Here is an 18,429-nt window from a genome sequence, read left to right as displayed (position 1 = left end):
ATTTAATTTAAATGTAAATAGTTAACATGTGTCTCATGGCCACCATATTTGATAATACAGTTATATAATTTTCACCTACATTAAGCTTCACTTAGGTAGAAATAATAATATGTTCCTCTTATAGATTTCAAAGGCATATATTTATTCTGGATAATATAAATCAGGAACTCATTCATTTATTATTTAGTACCCAGTATAGGGCAAATTCTGGAGTAGGCACTGATAAAGACATGTGAAAACAAAATTTCCTGCTAATAGTATGTTCATAATCTAGTATGGGAGTCAGCCATGTAAACAGCCATGTAACAGTTTTATTAAACTTTTAATAAGCCTAACCAGATTTTCTTTCACTATATAGCCAAAACATAATTTTAAAGTTACTCATAATTGTGCACATAAAATAGTTTAATAGTAATCTTAGATTTGTTCCTCATACTCATGGCAAGTGAATACATGGCTATAATATGAATGAATATACAGAAGTAACACCTTTCCCACTGCTTAAACTTTCCCTATTAATATTTAGCTAAGATATTTTCATAATATCAGAAGTCCCCATATTTGATTAAGGTCTTATTTCTAATGTCCAAAGACAGCTAACAGTCTTAATGTCAAATAATTACCATTTGCAAAATCTAAAAACCTGTTTGACCTGTATAAAGACCAGACATTTGTTATTATAGTAAATAAGAAGAGCAGGTGCTTATTTTTCAGAGGGATTCAGGACTGTCAACATTAGTGACCTCTTTGTGGTTTTTAGAGCTATTTTCCAACCCCCAATGTCCATAGAACTTTAATTCAAACAGCAGCAAAGTGGTAAAGAAATTGACTGGTATTTATGTGTTTTATTAAGTATTTGATTTTTAAAAGTTTTTCAAATGAATGAATCTCTGTGATGCAAATTAAATGTATACCAATCTATAGTGGTAATAATGAACATTACTTGTAACTATCATTTGAGCATTTATTGTCCATCCACTCCAAAGAGAAATCTGTATTAAGATCTCTGGAAAACAGATATTTTATAGAGAGGGATAATATATTTTCAAAGCCATTGTGTTTCGTGTTGCCCATCAAACTGTGAGAATTAGGTGAGCCTCTTCATTTTTAGAGAAGCAAAGAACACAGCCAACTAAAAATTCTCAGCAATAAGAAGCAGAGGGCAAAAGAGGAAGGAGTCAAAGATGGCTACAAAGTGACAAATTAGAGAAAGGTCATCATTAACAAGATCAGGAAATAATCAGAATTTTTATTGGGGACTTTCAGTTGAGTAGAAGAGACTGGAGCATGTGACAGTTAGCTCTGTGCATTCCTACCTGTGTACGACTAGATCAGATAGTATCTCCCCCGTCTCTGGGCTGTGATTCACCTCTAATTTGAGATATTAATCAACTTTTCTATATCATTGGATATATCCTGTAGAAAACAGGACTTTAGGCAAAATCATTTAACTAAGAAGTGAAAAAATAGTACCTGAATTCAAACCCTTGTTTTAACCACTATAGGAACTGTCTTCTTTGGTATTTTTCACTGAAATAACAATAGAACTGTGGTCTTTCTAAAAAAACATGTCACATATACAGGATAGTGTATGTTGTCTCAAAACCTTATATTCAAAGAAATACTCTGTATTATCTATGATGTATTTGTAAGAACAATGATTTTATTACCTTGATAAAGACTTCTTTGAATGCAGATGTCCCTACTTTAAAATTTTAACTGAATCTAAATCACTATTATGACATCTATATAATACATCTATATAATAAAAAAAAAGCAGATAAGAATTAAAATATTCTCATTTAATGAAGATATTCAAATGTACAGATTATTCTTAAGGGTCATATAGCCATAGTTTGAGATGTGGACATAATAAAAACATTTTAAATTTATATGTGATTGCACATGTTTTCATTATAAAGAGAGGAGGAAAACAACTCATAAAAGGAAAGTACATTTACTAATGTCTTCTATTGCTGTATACCTAGAAATTTCAGGTTAATATCTCCAAGAGATGTATTTTACTTTAAACCTCTGGAAATAACAACTGAGGTATAACTACAACTTGACATTCATCTAGACTGTAAGACCTTAGGTGATGTTCCCATGAGCATGTAGCACTGAATAACTGTGTCTTTCAGAAGAGACCATGAGGAGTGTGGAAATAATACATCCCTAAACATGGCACCTCCCTCTCCAGAGGAACATGAATCAGCTGCTATAATTATCAAGAAGATTGTATGGGAGAGATCTCAGAACTCCATTCTGATCTCAAAATAGACTCACTGACCGGGTATATATGGCTGCCCTGTCCTGGGTGCAGTCTTTCCAACAGCAGGGTTACGATACCATGGATACACCTCTTGCCCATATTTGCACTTAATATGCTATTTCATTTTATTTGTTTGCCAAAGGAGGAGGCAAATAGCATTTGCACTAGGGCTTTGGTAAATGAGTCAATCGTGTTTAAATAATGGTGAAAATGGTATGCTATGCACTAAAGAGTAGAAAATTTTCTGAAAGGAGAAAATCTGGGTATCCTGCAAGTGTCCACAAAATTATTCACAAAAACATTCCTGAATATTCTCTATATAGTCTTTGTGGCAGTCAAATCAGACCTCCCCTACTGCCTATTTTCAATATCTGGTTCTGGAAGTTCATTCTTCTAAACACCCCTAACACAGCAACGGTGCTGCTCCTTGACATACTGACCACTTTTCAGTATGTGAAAGTATCCAAGTCTCAAATGCTAGACCTGATAAACCTTTCTGTGATAGAGAAGCAATATTGAGAACAGAGCACCAGGAAAAAGGAGGTCTAACAGGAAATATTATTTGTTCTGAGAAAAGGCATATCCTTACTCTTCATTTTCCAGGGATATATGGCTGGCCCTTGCCAATGCCAAGGTTTTGAGCTGATAAGTGCTCGTAACTACCAGGTGGGTCTCTGATGAAGGACAAACAGATTTATGGGGAACAGAAGCCATAGGATATTATCCTTAATATCTAAAGAAATAAGAAAGAAACAGTAAAGAGAATAGGTAGTAGTATCCTCTGTAGGACAGAAAGTGCAAATTCAATTACTTTAGGAATTATAGATCAAATAGTACAAAAAGTTTAAAGTGAAGGAGGGACAGTAGATGTGTCTTACCTAGTATGAGACATCAAATTACTGTATTTTAAACCTTCTACTGGATTTCAGAATCATGAAGGTACCTGGGAAAGAGCTAATATATGGCAAAGTAAACTTTACCCTCAGTAGGAGAAATACTCTGAAATAATAATTATTGGCATCTTTTCAAGTCTAAGGAGAAAAAAAACAGACTATTTTTTGTGTAGTTTTTCTCAGTGTAACGTGTATTACAGAAGCATCACTAGAATAAATTACATTGAATAGTTTTTTTTTTGAATTATCAATTTTTATTAAATTTTGGTGCAAACAGTCTGTCTGGCCATTAAAGAGTGAGAGAATTGTAACACATAATGTCTTGTGTTACAAAAGGATAGAAGAAAACTAGAACGAGAACGTATTACAAAGTCTACCTGCCACTTACAAAACCACTCCTTGACCATAGATTAACAGAAAAACACTGAACCTAGCAGTCAGAAAAGCCTACATCCTACACCCAATTATAGGACATACCAACTGTGACAAATATTTTATTTTTCCTGAGATCACTTCTTGTGAATGTTGCTTTTTTAAATTTTTATTATTACAGTTATGGTCTGTACCAAATAAATGAGAGACAAATGTACATTTGGAATTACAGTAAAGTATATTTAATCTTGCATATTTGAAAATTCCCATAACTAGTTTTGATTTTAATATTTGATCTAAAATAAAGAACTAGAGAATTCACTTGCTGAAAGTGGTACTCAGATGATATGATGTACCTAATGCACACCATTCTATTTATTCTCTTATCAATTTTTCTTTGTTATAACATTGCTTTTCTATTTCTGGTGGTGTCACAAGAGAGCATTCCACTTGTCTTTATCTTACTGGTAACCACACCAGAATATGGATTCTTCTGAATTTATATTATAGAAGTAAAGTTGACTAGGTTTTGTTAACTTCCAAAATTGTACCTCATGGGTAGAAGCAGAGAATGTGGAAATATAAGGAACAACAAAACCATCGAGGAATGTTGGGTTGCAACATAAGAATTCTTGGGGGAAGATGTGAGTTTCATTAGATAGTTGAGATGGCAGCATATGGAGAAAAGATTTGATTTATTTATTGTCACTCCTTTTGTAGATTCGGGCTTCATAAGTAAATAGATGTTCACTCTTGTATAATGGTCAGATAGGAGTGGTAAAAGAGCATAGAATTATAGTCAGACATTATTAAGTACAATTTGATTCCTGGAGTCTTATTTTCCCCAACTCTAATGTGAAGCTTATTTTTGCCTTGTGGAAGTAGACAGTAGTAAAAATATTAATTTTGATTAGGGTTTCTTAACTCTCTAACACCTATAAATAAATCTTTTTTAAAGATTTGTTTATTTATGCATATAAGAACTGGGATTAAGGTGCCAGCGGTGCAGGGGTTGAAAGGATTCACCAGAGACAGATTGGAAAGCAGAACAGTCAGAGTGACTGAAAATACACTGCTGCGGGGAGCAGCAGGTGAAACAGGAGAAGTCACCTTCCTGGCTGGGAAATGAACTCACAGTGTAGTAGCTATAGATAGCTTCATAGTGCTGTGCTTTAACCCTTTGCACCACCAAGGAAGCCCTGAATTAGATGTATTTTAAAGAGAAAAAGTACTTTAGATTAAAAATAAATGGACGTGTCATGCCAGTAAAGTGGTCATTAAAAATAAATGGACATGTCATGCCAGTAAAGTGGTCATAAAGTGCAAATTCTGAATTTTTATGAGTTTACTAGCCTACTTGCAAGTACATTTAATAAATAGCAATATTTCAGAGTAATAGAAAAATGTCCAGCTAGAGTGGGAGATTTTTATCATATCTCTCTCAAGAAGTGATAGTAACAAAGAGGAGAGAAAAACTTAGTAGGAGTAAAGAAAAACAATCTGACCTAATTAAAATAATATGGACTACTACATACAACAACAATAGAATACGCCTTTCATGTGCACATACAGATTTAAAAAAAATCAAAAAATATCTATGGATAGAAATCAAACAGGGTATTATACACATGGACATTTCTTAGCAGTAAAGTGGTCAGGAAGATACACGAATTATAAATTTTTATGAATCAACTAGCCTACTTGTAAGCTACAGAACTAACATTGGAGAACACTGCATATTTTATTATTTCTGTCACAGTCCTTTCTATCAGTAAAACATAAACTTTTGTATATACATGTACATACAATTATTTCGAGCCTCAGTCACTACCATGCCACTAGATACTGTGTTCTACTTACATAACAAACTTCTTTGGTTTCCCCAAATCCTAAAATATCAGAACAACAGGAGAATTTAAAAACCAATCATTTTATTTCCTTTTTTAAAAGGGCCCTCCCTCGTGGCACAACAGGTTAAAGCCACTGCAGCTCAAGTTCAATCCCCGGCCAGGGAGGTGACCCACATGGCACAGCAGACCTCTCCTGATCCACCCACTGCATCCCTCAGCAGTGTATTTCAGTAGATCTGCCTGTTCTGCCCTGTCTCTGGTGAATCCTCTCACCAACCCTGCACCTCTGGCCTGTACCCCAGTTCTGTATGCATAAATAAATAAATCTTAAAAAAAAAAGGAATTATAACATTTTTAAAAATAATTTTTTAAAGATGTATTTATTTATTCTTATGGAACTGGGGCACAGGCCAGAGGTGTGGTAGGTGAGAGGGTTCACCAAAGACAGGGCAGAACAGGCAGATCTACTGAAATACACTGCTGAGGGATGCAGTGGGTGGATCAGGAGAGGTCTGCTGTGCCATGTGGGTCACCTCCCTGGCTGGGAGGTTTTGTGGGTAGACGCAGTAAGCAAGTAGAAGAGTAGCAAGCCTCCCATCTGACGCACTTCCCAGGGCCTCTCTATGCTTGGATGTGCCTGTGGGAGGTCCGGGGAATATTAGAAGTGTTGCAGGCTTCTCTGTGGTTGGGCCTGTGGCAAATCCAGTCTAACCAGTTTTGGTTTTTTTCCCCCTTTTACCTCCTGAGCTCCTGGAGCCTCTCTCAAAGGACAGCACCTTAATGGCTGCAAGACCTCAGGCCTCTGCAGTGGGGGTGGGGGGTGGGGGGATCATTTTCCAGAATCACCAGATGGGCTACAAGCCTCCCAGCTGCTCCAGTGCCAGTTCTCCCTCCCCACCTCCAGGGCTCTGTGCATCTACCACAAGCATTCTTTCCCCAAAGCTTGGGTCCCACTTACAGAGCTGAGTTGTCTTTCTTTACCTCCAGGGCTTTAGCAGGCAGAAGAGCTGCAAACCTCCCAACTGAGGTACTTCCTAGCACCTGGGTGCTCCCAGATCAGAGCTCCCCTATCAGAGCTCCTCAATTGCTGAGTCTCCCTCAGTTATCTTCCATCTAGTGAGTCCAGGGTGCCCTCATTTGGGTTGAAACTCATAGTATGGCTTATACTCCGGTGTGAGGTTGAAACAGTGAGTTCAGTGTCTTCTCTCTGCCGCCATTCTTGCCGGAACTCTAGACCAATCACTTTAACATCCTCATTTTACATTGTGAAAATCAAGATCTTCAGAGGCAAGTGACTCAACCAGTGTTGTCCAGCAGTTCATTGAGAATAAACATGTGAATTAGAAGCATAAATAGCTTAAGAAAGCTGACTAAGACTTCACAGAGAGATCATCTAAATGCTAAATTTCCAAACTAAAAAGACAGCTTTCTAACAGAACACTTTTATTGTTTACTCTTTCTAGAGTATTAATTAGTATATAACTTATTAACAGAAAGAAAAGGAGGAAAAATTATCTCTCAAATAAGTTTTTTGACATTATAGTATAGATTTAGAACCAACAAATTGCCATTTTACTTTATTTTAAACAACCTTAGCATTTACTTTTTCCATAGAAGTTAAAACAGTTTAATTTAAAATATGTTAACAGGCAAATCATATTCCACGTGTACTGAAATCCCATAGAAAGAACATTTTAAGAACATAGTTCTCAGAATGCTCATCTAAAATTTGTAATGTTCCCATCAGAATTGGGAATGATTTTTGATAACAAAGAACTTTGTTAAACTCTTTAATTAAAGACATAAGTAGGATGTGTGCATAGCATTGTGTGGGTACATTAGAACAATAGCATGCTTTCCAAGACTTTTTAACTGGAGTTCAACATATGTAGCCTATACTACATCATGAAAGATTCTAGAAAGAGTAAACAATAAAAGAGTTCTGTGAAGAAAAGCTGAGAGAGTATATATAAGTCTAGAGTGGAAAAGGAAAGATTTAGCTTTCCTCTTTTTCTTGGCTGCTGGAAACATAAATAGAAGTCTTGTGGTGAAAGAATACAGGATGCAGGCTGGATGTTTATTGGAGAACTGAGTGGCAACACTCTGATTCTCCATGAAAGCAATGCAGAGCAGAAATGACATCTCATGATTTTTACTCTCCCTTAAGCTGTACAGGGGCAACTGCCATGACCTATTTTCACAATGATACCTTATATGGAAGATAACTGTTACTTCATTTGTGGAGGTTACAGCTACTTCCCATTTCGCAGCTTAACTCTTTGACTAAGCATGATAGTCTAGAACTGGTATAAACATTGCCATCATTAATAAGTTGTATTAAAATAGTGAGAAGTAGCATCAAGTGTCAGGAGTCTGGGCACCATATTTGGATTCTCCCACTTATTACCCAAATAACATTGACAAATCTTGGCTTTCTCATCTATCAGAGGGGATAAAAGTAACAATACCCCCATATAAAAATTGTTAGCATTCAGTGGGTTATTGTTGATTATGTACTTTTGAACAGAATCTGAGTTACAGTTAACAATCAGCAGATGTTAGCTATTAGTGTTATATTTCATAAAGTAATTATTTTATTATGTTTTATTATATTTTATAAAGGGAATGACTTGCAAAGTAAAGTTTAATTACAGGGTGGAACTTTACATTTTATTTAAATTCACATATATTTCATTTTTTTTTAAAGATTTAGTTATTTATGCGTACAGAACTGGGATATAGGCCAGAGGTGCAGGGGAGGTGAGAGTATTCACCAGAGACAGAGTAAGGAGCAGAACAGGCAGACTGATGGGGTACACTGCTGAGGGGAGGAGCAGACGGGTCAGAAGAGGCCTGCCACACCATGTGGGTCACCTCTGGGGCTGGGATTGAACTCATGCTGACGTGGCTTTAGCTTCTTAGTGCTGTGCTTTAACCCACTGCACCATTTTATGTTTTTTTAAGCATGGTTAGCCTGCATTGTAAAATAAATGTGGGGATAGAAAGGAAAATTTCCCTCTATTTTTCCTAGGAAATTTTCCTGTAGGTTCTTCCTGAACTGGTTGAGCAATCAACTTAATATCATACAGATTAGTAGATGAAAAGAACAAATTTAATTTGTTTAAAGAACAAATTCAATTATAATACATATGGAAAATCTACATGGATATAGATGCTAAAGCTACAGGACTAATTATAGGGAGGCATAGGGTTTCAACAAGAGTGAAGGGTACTCATATAATAAGAGGCCAACTCATATGACAAAGACTAGATGCTCTGTAATTAGATTTTTCCTTGCCATATAGTTATGTTTCTCCAATACAAAGGTAATTTCTGATAAAAATTCTAATTCTGGGTTCAACCATAATTTTCATTCTTCTAAGTAGTAAAGGGAGTCATAGAGTTTCTTGTGAACCTACAGGGTCTCGATTGACCTTAACTTGAAATAATTTATATGCCAAAGTGACACATATTGGAACAGCTTGTCCTGGAGATCTTAGGAAGGTTTATCTGAACATCTTAAGGAGGCCTATCCTTCAGTCTTTCTCTAAATAAATAAATACATACATTTATAATATATTTGAAGTAATTATTCTATTACTTTATAATATAGCTTCTGTAAATATAAATATGTATGTATTACATGTAATATATTTTGCTTATATATATATATATTTGTAGTAATAGTACTGTTAAAGCATAAAGGAAGTTAACTGGAGTAGAATTCTCAATGATAGTTAGACAAAGAGTTTACTAGGTAATCAAAGTGAGAATCTGAACTTCAAAAGCCATCATGTAGATTTTACTCTGTAAGAGCTGTTTTCGACAATCAAGGATCTTAATTTAGTTGATAAAGGTAGAAATAGTGAGTCATTGACATTAAAAAAATGCTATTTTTAACCCGCAGGGATTACAATTGGGATGAAAAAAAAAAATGTACAAAATGGTGTAAAAATAAACTGTTATAAAATAAAAGAAAAAAATGCTATTTTTCTTCACAAGTGACTTCTAGTTCTAACCTGTTTTTAGCTAGAGATATGGTGATGCTATCTATGTACAGGTGATGTTATCTAAGGCAATGCGGAGGATTTAATCTCTTCCATTCTAAGGAATGCACTGTTGGGATCCAAAGGCTACAAAGCAATTGTTTAAATCTTCATTCAACTTTTGATCATCAGTGGGAGGTTGAAAAGGCCGGCTTTATCCACAGGCAATAGGTTTTGCATAGCTGTTTCACAGACTTCAAGTCTATGCAAAGCTGGTTTTTCTCTCTTGTCTGCTAGAGCAAGGAGAGAGGTTGTTGTGGGTTTTTTGTTGTTGTTGTTTTCAGAACATTTCCCCAGCATGTTCACACAGGTGAAATTGCATAGTAATTATTACTGATATTTACTAAAAATAATTTAAAGTATTTGTCTTTTTATTTAGGACTGGAAAAGCTTGCCCAAAAAGGGAAATCGTTGTCCCCTTTAGCAAGTATAACTGGAATATCACTATTTTTGATTATATCTATGTGTCTTCTCTTCCTCTGGAAAAAGTATCAACCCTACAAAGGTAAATTAAAAATAGAGAAAAAAAATTAATGATATGTGTACAAAAATGTACCTTATTGTGTTTTTTTCTCTTGGTTTTAGTTATAAAGAAGAAGCTAGACGGCAGGTAATATATATAGAAGTAATGTCTTTCTTGAGTGCTTTTTTCTCAATTGTTATCACTGATGGAAATGCTTATTTGTCTTTTCAGGCCAGAAACAGAATACAAGAAAACGCAAACATTTTCAGGTAGCAACCAGGATCATTGTCAAAGTTAATAAATGTTATTAATGTTAATGTATATTGATTATACAGTTGATGTTATATATATATATATATAATGTAATATTCATAGATACAGATGAGAATTCATATGAGTTAATATTCGTATGTACTATTCCCTTACCTTTAAATAGTGTTTTCACATTACAAATTACTCTTCCTTGGTTTTATGTAAGTCCATAGTGTGTAAGAAATGCCTGAAAGTCACTCTTAACTCCATTTTACAGGCAAGAGAACTAAGGCTCAGAGAGATTAAGTCACTTGACCACCATCACTGAGCTCTGCTGAATCCTAATCCACTGAAACCATCATTATTTTGAAAATACCCATGAGTTCTCTTACTTTCAATTCCTACAGCAGATACACTGAAATCAATTTTATGTCAGGCTGAAGAGGAAAGGGAGATTTGACAATTTGCTGCTTCTCATGTGCCCCTCATTGCGATCACAACTCACACCTTAATGAGTTGTTATTAAGACAACAGGGGACTTTTACTCCCTTGCAGTCACATGGAGCTGGATTTTGGTGACTATATTTGATTGTCCTCCATGTAACCTTGGGAAACTTAGTTATATTTCCTGACCTCAACTTCCTCATCTATATAAGAGAGATAATAACTTGCCCCCAGGGTTGCTATGAGAATTAGATACCAGGATATATAGATACATGTATGCCTAACATGATAGTTGCATCTGAATAAACCTGTGTCTTCTTCCTGTTACTTTGTCCTTTCTCACTTACAAATAAGACTGTCCCAGCTATGAGGGGTCAGAGAGACCATCTGGTTCCTCCCAGCAACCTTAGTCCTATTATTTTATAGATGATAGCTTAGTTGATACTAATATTGTATTATATCTTGTATGTGTCACAGCTATCAGCATCCCAGACTGAATGCTTAGTGTCTATAAAGTTTCTGGTGACTGAGACTTACAAATGACAGCCCTGCCATGTGTGTTATTTTGAATGTATGAGACAGCTGGTCCTATGTCAGGCTTTAAGAATAATTGTCCCAATTCACTTTCAATTCTCATTTTCAGAAAGAGTGATTTCCAACACCAATTAATGGGTTTGGACTATATAGTGTATGACTATAGAGGATTAGGAAGGCTGAATTGGTGTGACACAGGTACCATTTGAGCAAATAACAAAGCAAAGTTTTATAAAGATTTTTAAAAATCAACATTAGCAATTTAAGGCATTTGTTTTGTAAGTTATCCTTATTTTCCATTTCAGGCCATGAAGATGCTCTGGATGACTTTGGAATATATGAATTTGTTGCTTTTCCAGATGCTTCTGGTGTTCCCAGGGTTGGTTTTCCAAGGACAAATTAGCAAGTAGATTCACCAAGGGCTGGAAACAGCTTTCCTTTAAGCACTTGGGCAGAGTGGTCAATGACTACATTATCCAAAGCAATGTTTAATTACCCTGCAATGAATGCCATTGCTGTATCTGAGGAGCTTAAGATTCTTTCTCCATCTATATAAATTAGGCTAAGGAACATAAGGAAGTTATGCTAATTCATCAGCATTCTTTATATGATATTCTGAGTGAAGAAATAACTAACTTGAAGGTCAAGAGAATTGAATAAATAGAGATCCAGAACCCCTGGTTGAAATCTTTCTGCATCATTTTGATAAATCTGGGCCTGTCTCTTCATTGAACTTTCTCTGTCCCTCACTTCTACCTCATATCTCTTGAGGATATTGCTAGAACTATTGCTTATACCCTTAAAGACACCTTTTGCTTTTCAAAAGAAAGATTCTATATAAACTCAAAGTATGAAGGTACACACTTTATTATTTTTTTACTTATATTTTGTTATTAACAAATAATTGGTTTTTTTTTTACTTATATATTGTTATTTTACATCTTTTTTCATTATTTTTACAATCTTTGCTTTCTTTTCTCAGGTGTAGTCCCCATAGAATTTCCACCACCAGTTCACCCATGAACCATCACCATATGACCAAGCAATTCCACATTTTATTATTATTTTAGAGTTGCATTATGGGAGATCAAGTGGAGTTCTTTTATTTTGCTGAGACCATATTTTTCAATCTCCAATGCCAGAAATGACAATATTTTTTTGAACTAGCCTTCTCATTACCATTTTTATAGATTTGTATAAGACCAATCTTTCCTCTACTTCTTTATTTCCCTATGACAATTCACTTGAGGACTTGTCCTTGCTTCTGGATGATTTCACCTACTTGGTTTTTGTTTGTTTGTTTTTTGTTTTTCAAAGAACCATTAGGGATTGTTTTCTTCACTTGTTCAGAGCATCCTTCCACTATGTATCATCCAGTAAGTTTCCTGACCACAGACTTTCACAAATTCCGTGGGAATAGTGGAAGAAATTGATTAGATTTCTGTAAGGGTGAGTCAGTAGCACCAGCTGCCACATGATCACAGATTAAGGACAGAACTGCATTGTAAAACTTTTGCAATGTCCTATTCAGTCTCAGACAGGATTGGCTTGCCCTTTCCTTCCACAACTGAAAAGACAAAAATAAATATTTGATATATCAATTATTTCAAACAGCTTCTCACTGTAACAGAAAGCAGCCCTCTCAGGTGCAGCTCTCACATAAATGAGCAGGAAACTGAGAAGCTAGTGATATTTAGAATTGAATTGTTGAAGTAAGGAGTTTATTTATTTAAAATAATGCATAGTTTTAATTCCTACAAAGTCATTAGAAAAGCATGCACTTTGTAAGAAGATTTAAGTTTAGCCTTGCAATTGATTAGTATTCAATTTTAAGGTTTAATTGGGAGGACTTCCACTAAGTCAAAATGATACAATCATCAGGACCCAGAGTCAGAAAAATGAATGCTTTGATTACATATCAGAAGCTCTACTTCTTTCTTCTTTAGTAGAATAACTTAATTATGAGCCATCCCATCTTCAAACCTGAAAACTCTTGAGATATCAGCTAAAGCTCTTCTTTGGCCATGCCCTGTGCCTTGAAAAGAAAGGAGAAATCAACACCCATGCTTGAAGGAAGGGGAGAAAAACTGGGACCTGAATGATAGGTCTCTATGAAGCTAACAGCCACATACAATGATTTTGAGAGAAAAAAAAATGAATTAATTATAAAACCAAAGTCTCAAAATTAAAGTTAAGAGAAATATATTAAATTTTGTTTGTATTTTTAAAAATCAGAATCATCTCTTATCTTGCTGGGGAATACTTCTCCTATTTCTATTTACTGTATTAGCACTTACTTAGCACTTACCCATTTAATGCTTATTTTGGTTTTGGAAGTTGGACAGAAAACAGCATATTGAATATTAACACATTACTCTGTGTTAATAGCTGTAATATTAGATTAGGTGAGTTAATCTATCGATTGCCTTTAACATGTCCTCTGAATACCTTCAGAAAACCAAGAACTGAACTCAAGTAAAGGCTGTAAGCCAAATTTCCTTGACACAAAAAAATGATATGACACACCATATATCCTTAGTCTATCCTTGAGAGCCTTACTATTCCTACTCATTTTTAATCTGTGAAAGGTGGTGGAAATACTACTTACTAATATACTAATTTTTTAATGTGTCACATTTTCTAGATGCCCAGCCGGTCTATTCTAGCCTCTGATGGTGTATCAGTGCAAGATTTGCACAGTACAATTTATGAAGTTATTCAGCATATCCCTGCCCAACAAGAAGACCATCCAGAGTAAGTATAAACTTGGCTTTGGTGATAGTACTTTGGAAGGGCTCAGCCTTCAACAACTGGTTTTCGCAGAACTTATTGAGAGACTCAAGAAAAATATTAAAATAAGCAATTGCCATTGTTCAACAGTTGAACACACTTCCTCACCTGAATAGAATTTTAAGAACACAAGAGGCAAATGTCTGGGACAAAGCCCTTAGGTCAATCAATAAGATACAGAGTTCTAGACTCTAACATAGCCCACCAGGAATCCACATCTGGGTATGAAAAAATTATGAGCCATTTTGGTTATCTTGGCAATTTCTAGTAGCTAAGGTGGTAGTTTTAGGGTCCTGATGATGTCACTACCAATAGGACCAGGGAAGGAAAAACTCTACAAAATGTACACAGCACAGCTGTCATCAAATGCCCAACTTCTTATAGATCCAGCGCAGTCTACTCCCAAGTGAAGACTACCACAGTGAGGATGAACCCTGATTGTGAGGCCAAAGACAGGAAACCATTTGCCAGTTAACTTCAAGGCTGACAGTAAGGTTTCCCTCCCTTTCCTACCATGAAAATCTAAGCCTATATCCTTCTGAAATAATCAAATGAACTTCCCTTTTTTTGTGGGCTCTCACTGCCGGAAGGCATAACTGCCACAAATCATCTTTCTTCATTTCTTGATTTGTCATTTATTGACTTTGAAAAGAACACCAATAACTATGCACAGGAACTTCCCCTCTGGCAATAGAAAACAGTTCTAACAAAGTAACTCATGCACACCTCTGAGTAAATATAAAAAATGACAGCTAGCATTGGATGACTGCTTGTGAAATCATATTAGGGGAAGGAACCCAGTCCTGGAGTGTGGGGGGGTAAGCACTATTTAAGACCTAAATAAGTAGGAAGAGGACCTCAAGAGATCCCATCAACAGATTCCTTCTTACCCCAGGGATCCCAAAGACACAGGAAACAGCTAAACTAGGAACAGATACTGATAGGGCTTGAAATTTTTAAAAGAAGGGCCTTCCCTGGTGGCACAGCAGGTTAAAGTGCAGCCATATGAAGCTATCTACAGCCACTTCAACATGAGTTAGATCCGGCCAGGGGTGACCCACATGGGTCTCCTGACCAGCCATCTCCTGACCAGCATCTCCTGACCCGCCCTCTGTTCCCCTCAGCAGTGTGCTTCTTCAGTCTGCCTGTTCTGCTCCCCACTCTGTCTCTGGTGAATCCTCTCACTGCCCTGCACCTCTGCCTGTATCCCAGTTCTGTATGCATAAATAAATAAATCTTTTCTTTTAAAGAAAAGAAATTTGTAAAAGAAATTAAAGAATTTTAAAACATTTTATTATTAATCTAGTAGAAGAGAAGAGTGAAATATTATTTCAGGACAATTTTTAAAAAGCTCTAGAATAATACCTAGCCCTCTTTACTTTCTGAAATACAAAATCAAGAGATTTTTATTGTTAAATATACAGAATAGAAAGAATTTTAAGAGTATGTCAGCTTCCTAATTTTAGAATTTTATCCAAAGAAAATTATTTTCTATTTAAGTTCATTTATGCTTTCTATGTGTCCTTTGTTCCAAATAACAATTTTCATCATTAGAATGGAAACAAGCCACATGTAAATGTGTGGCTTTCCTTTCAAAGCTTCCGATAATGAAATAGATGTTGCTTTTAAACCATGGAATACAGCAGCTACAACTTCAGAACACAGTGATTAGTTGCTTTTGCAGGTAAAATAAAATTGATTCTCTAAACTAAAAAATCACCTTCTAAAACTAGACAGCTTTCAGACATAATCAATATCTTTAGAATTTCATAGAAATATTAAATTTTATTTCAGAAATAAACATCGGGGGTTGAAGATAAAGCCAAGTGCTCATTTCAAGCATATAAAGGATTATTCAAAACTACTGTTGAACATGTGTTTCTTGAAAGGGCTGTTAACCCAGGAAACCACTCACACTCCCAACCCCAGTGACACCCCCACTTCCACCCCCCAGTCTTCATGACCTTGCTCTTCTTTCCTGCAAAACTGTCTCCTGAAGTCTTTTTTATTTTGCTTGTGCATCTTTGTCTTCCAGGGATTTCTTCCAGCTCCATTCTTTGATGCCTTTCCTTCCTGAATCTGCCCTCTTTTCTTGTCTTTCACTTTAAGACTGTCTCCTATTATCTCTTCAGTTTTTCCTCCTTTGCTTCTCCTCCAACCCATCCTCAAGGGAAGTCAACATTTTTTTAATATTATTTTCCTTGAATACAAATTTATGTTACATAGTCTAAATCTTAAAAAAAAAAAAGTGTTTTCATTTTGTCAGGAACTGCTTTGCACTTATTTTATTTACAATCAATCCGCAAGCATTTCCAGAACATTAACCACATGCTAAGGATAAAGATTAAAAAAAAGACTTAGTCTTTTAAAGATTTCACAGTTTAGTGGGGCTCCTGTTTGTTTATTTAACTGGCAGTCCTTAGCAGAATAAACATTACTCTATCACTAAATATTGCCCATACATGCAGAGACCATTTTTCTCTTCATTGCCTGTGGCTTTATTCTCTAGGTCCAATTAAAATCAAAGACGAATATTATGAATAATGTAGTATGACAGGTGGTTACTAAATTTCTCACATCCCTTGTTCTTGAGGTGAATATGTCAGCTTTGGGTAAAGAATAGCATTTTACTGCTCTCTTTACTTTTAGTTGACATTTGCTTGTGAGATAGGAAAGGCAGCCAAAAATATTATTTGTTTGCCTCTTAGACTATGTTTTTGTTTCTACATGTGTCTGTTACCTAATTTAACTGGTGTTTAGCAAACTGATAGTTGGTCTGTATGCATATTCTTGTTCCCAAGCCAGTTACTTGTTTATTGATCTTATGATCACATTTATTTAAATACTGCCTGTTGACTTCAGTAAATGCTCTTGTCTGATTTTCTTGAACCCAAGAATGGCTATTCATGTTAAAAACAGGACATATATGTAAGCAACCTTTGGTTTCAAAAGGAAATTATTTACAGAATTTAGTGATTGGTTTCTTTTTTATGCTTATTGGTTTATAAATGCAATTTCCTTGAGCTAGCTCAAAACATCATATGACGCTATGGGAAAGAATAAAATAATTTAAGGTATTTCTGCTTATAGAACTGTGAAATCTATAGGACATTTTCCATATCTTACTACATCTCATCAACAGGGGAGCATTCCTGGACAGAGCAGTGCATTGAAGTGAAATAATGAAGGAACATTTTGAGGGAAACATTGTAAATGTTTATTCATCTGAAATCAGTGATCAATTCCCGTCTGGAGGTGACCCACATGGTGCCACATGGTGTGGCAGACCTATCCTGTCTCGCTCGCTGCTCCCCTCAACAGTATACTTCATCGATCTGCCTGTTTTAATCCCTACTCTGACTTTAGTGAATCCTCTCACTGCCCCTGCACCTCTGGCCTATACCCAGTTCTGTACGCATAAATAAATAAATCTTTTTTTGAAAGTTTGAGCCTTACAATATCCTCACCATACATACACCCACAAGCACCCACACACACATACAAACAGACATACATATTGTAGGGCTAAAAAAAAAAAAAAAAGAAATCAAGTCCAATTCCTCTTCTCATTGTTTCTCTGAAAAGAAGAATAGAATCTTTTATAAAAATTGGATGCAAGTTTCCCCCATATGCATACGACACTGTGTTATAGAGGTGTGTGGAAGGGAAATAAATATCCCTCAGTGGACAGTCTTTACTATCCTGACTGGGAGGAAAAAGGACAAGCCTTTCCAGTCACTCTTTTTGTATCAAGTTTCTCTAAAAAGACCAATTAGTTCTAATCAATACTTTCACTTTCTTCAAAATTGGCACTAATCCTGTCTAAACTACATGTTTGTAAATTTTGTAAAATTTGAACAGACTTTTTATTAAATTCTCATTATTGTTAAGATTGCTGTATTTGTCTTTTAAATTTCTTCCCCAAAGTCCCTTCTTGGTATTTGAATCACTGAATAATAGATGACTTACAAAAGTCTCATGTTTATTTTTATTCAAGGAAAGATAGATTCAAATAATCTGGTTTTGTGTTTATATGGCGTTTTGTTTGTGTTGTCTTATAAATAGTAAATATTTTACACAAGTGAAATTATAGAATTTGATTTTTTAATCCTTATTTCCCAATGTGTAATAAAGTAAAGAGTTTAGAAAATTACTGAAATAAGAATTTGTTCTCTCATGGCCTTTTTTTTTCAGGTTTGAAATTTTTTCTTTATTAAATTGTTGTTTCTGGGAAATGTCTCTCTCCTGGTATGTTGCTCTTAAAAATATCGAAGACCAAGTGGTAGAATTATAATACCATTTTACACACCCCAATGAAAAATGACTCAAATAACAGTGTTCAATAAATAAAAACTGGACTAAAAAGTAGCAGATAAAACAAAAGGGTCAGATTGCTGTGCTCTGAGGAAGATAGGCTGAGGTCTAGAAAAAAGGAGGCGTGTGCAAGGTGCAACAGAGAGCCCTCTGCAGGGTGCAGTGAGATTTCTGGGTGCAATGCTGCTCTTAAACATGA

At 35.4% G+C, this 18,429-nt stretch overlaps 1 protein-coding gene across 2 annotated transcripts in view; it reads left to right on the top strand.

Annotated features, from left to right (window-relative positions):
* Window positions 1-17,214, top strand: part of HEPACAM2 (HEPACAM family member 2) — a 50,467-nt gene extending 33,253 nt beyond the window's left edge. The window contains exons 5-10 of one of the 2 annotated variants that reach the window (XM_004676684.2): window positions 9,813-9,938; window positions 10,019-10,043; window positions 10,128-10,165; window positions 11,432-11,505; window positions 13,771-13,880; window positions 17,059-17,214. In XM_004676684.2, coding sequence (XP_004676741.2) covers window positions 9,813-9,938; window positions 10,019-10,043; window positions 10,128-10,165; window positions 11,432-11,505; window positions 13,771-13,880; window positions 17,059-17,089 — 404 coding nt within the window. In that variant the 3' untranslated portion in view covers window positions 17,090-17,214. Of the gene's footprint in view, window positions 1-9,812; window positions 9,939-10,018; window positions 10,044-10,127; window positions 10,166-11,431; window positions 11,506-13,770; window positions 13,885-17,058 lie in introns of those variants that run through there. The other variant, XM_012720802.1, reaches the window with a different exon arrangement.
* Window positions 17,215-18,429: the final 1,215 nt, after the last annotated feature.

The sequence above is a fragment of the Condylura cristata genome, unplaced genomic scaffold (genome assembly GCF_000260355.1).
Source record: "Condylura cristata isolate star-nosed mole 26May11 unplaced genomic scaffold, ConCri1.0 scaffold00005, whole genome shotgun sequence".
Taxonomy (NCBI): domain Eukaryota; kingdom Metazoa; phylum Chordata; class Mammalia; order Eulipotyphla; family Talpidae; genus Condylura; species Condylura cristata.
The sequence above is the reverse complement of the archived record's forward strand: the minus strand, read 5'-3'. Positions and strand labels throughout refer to the sequence as shown.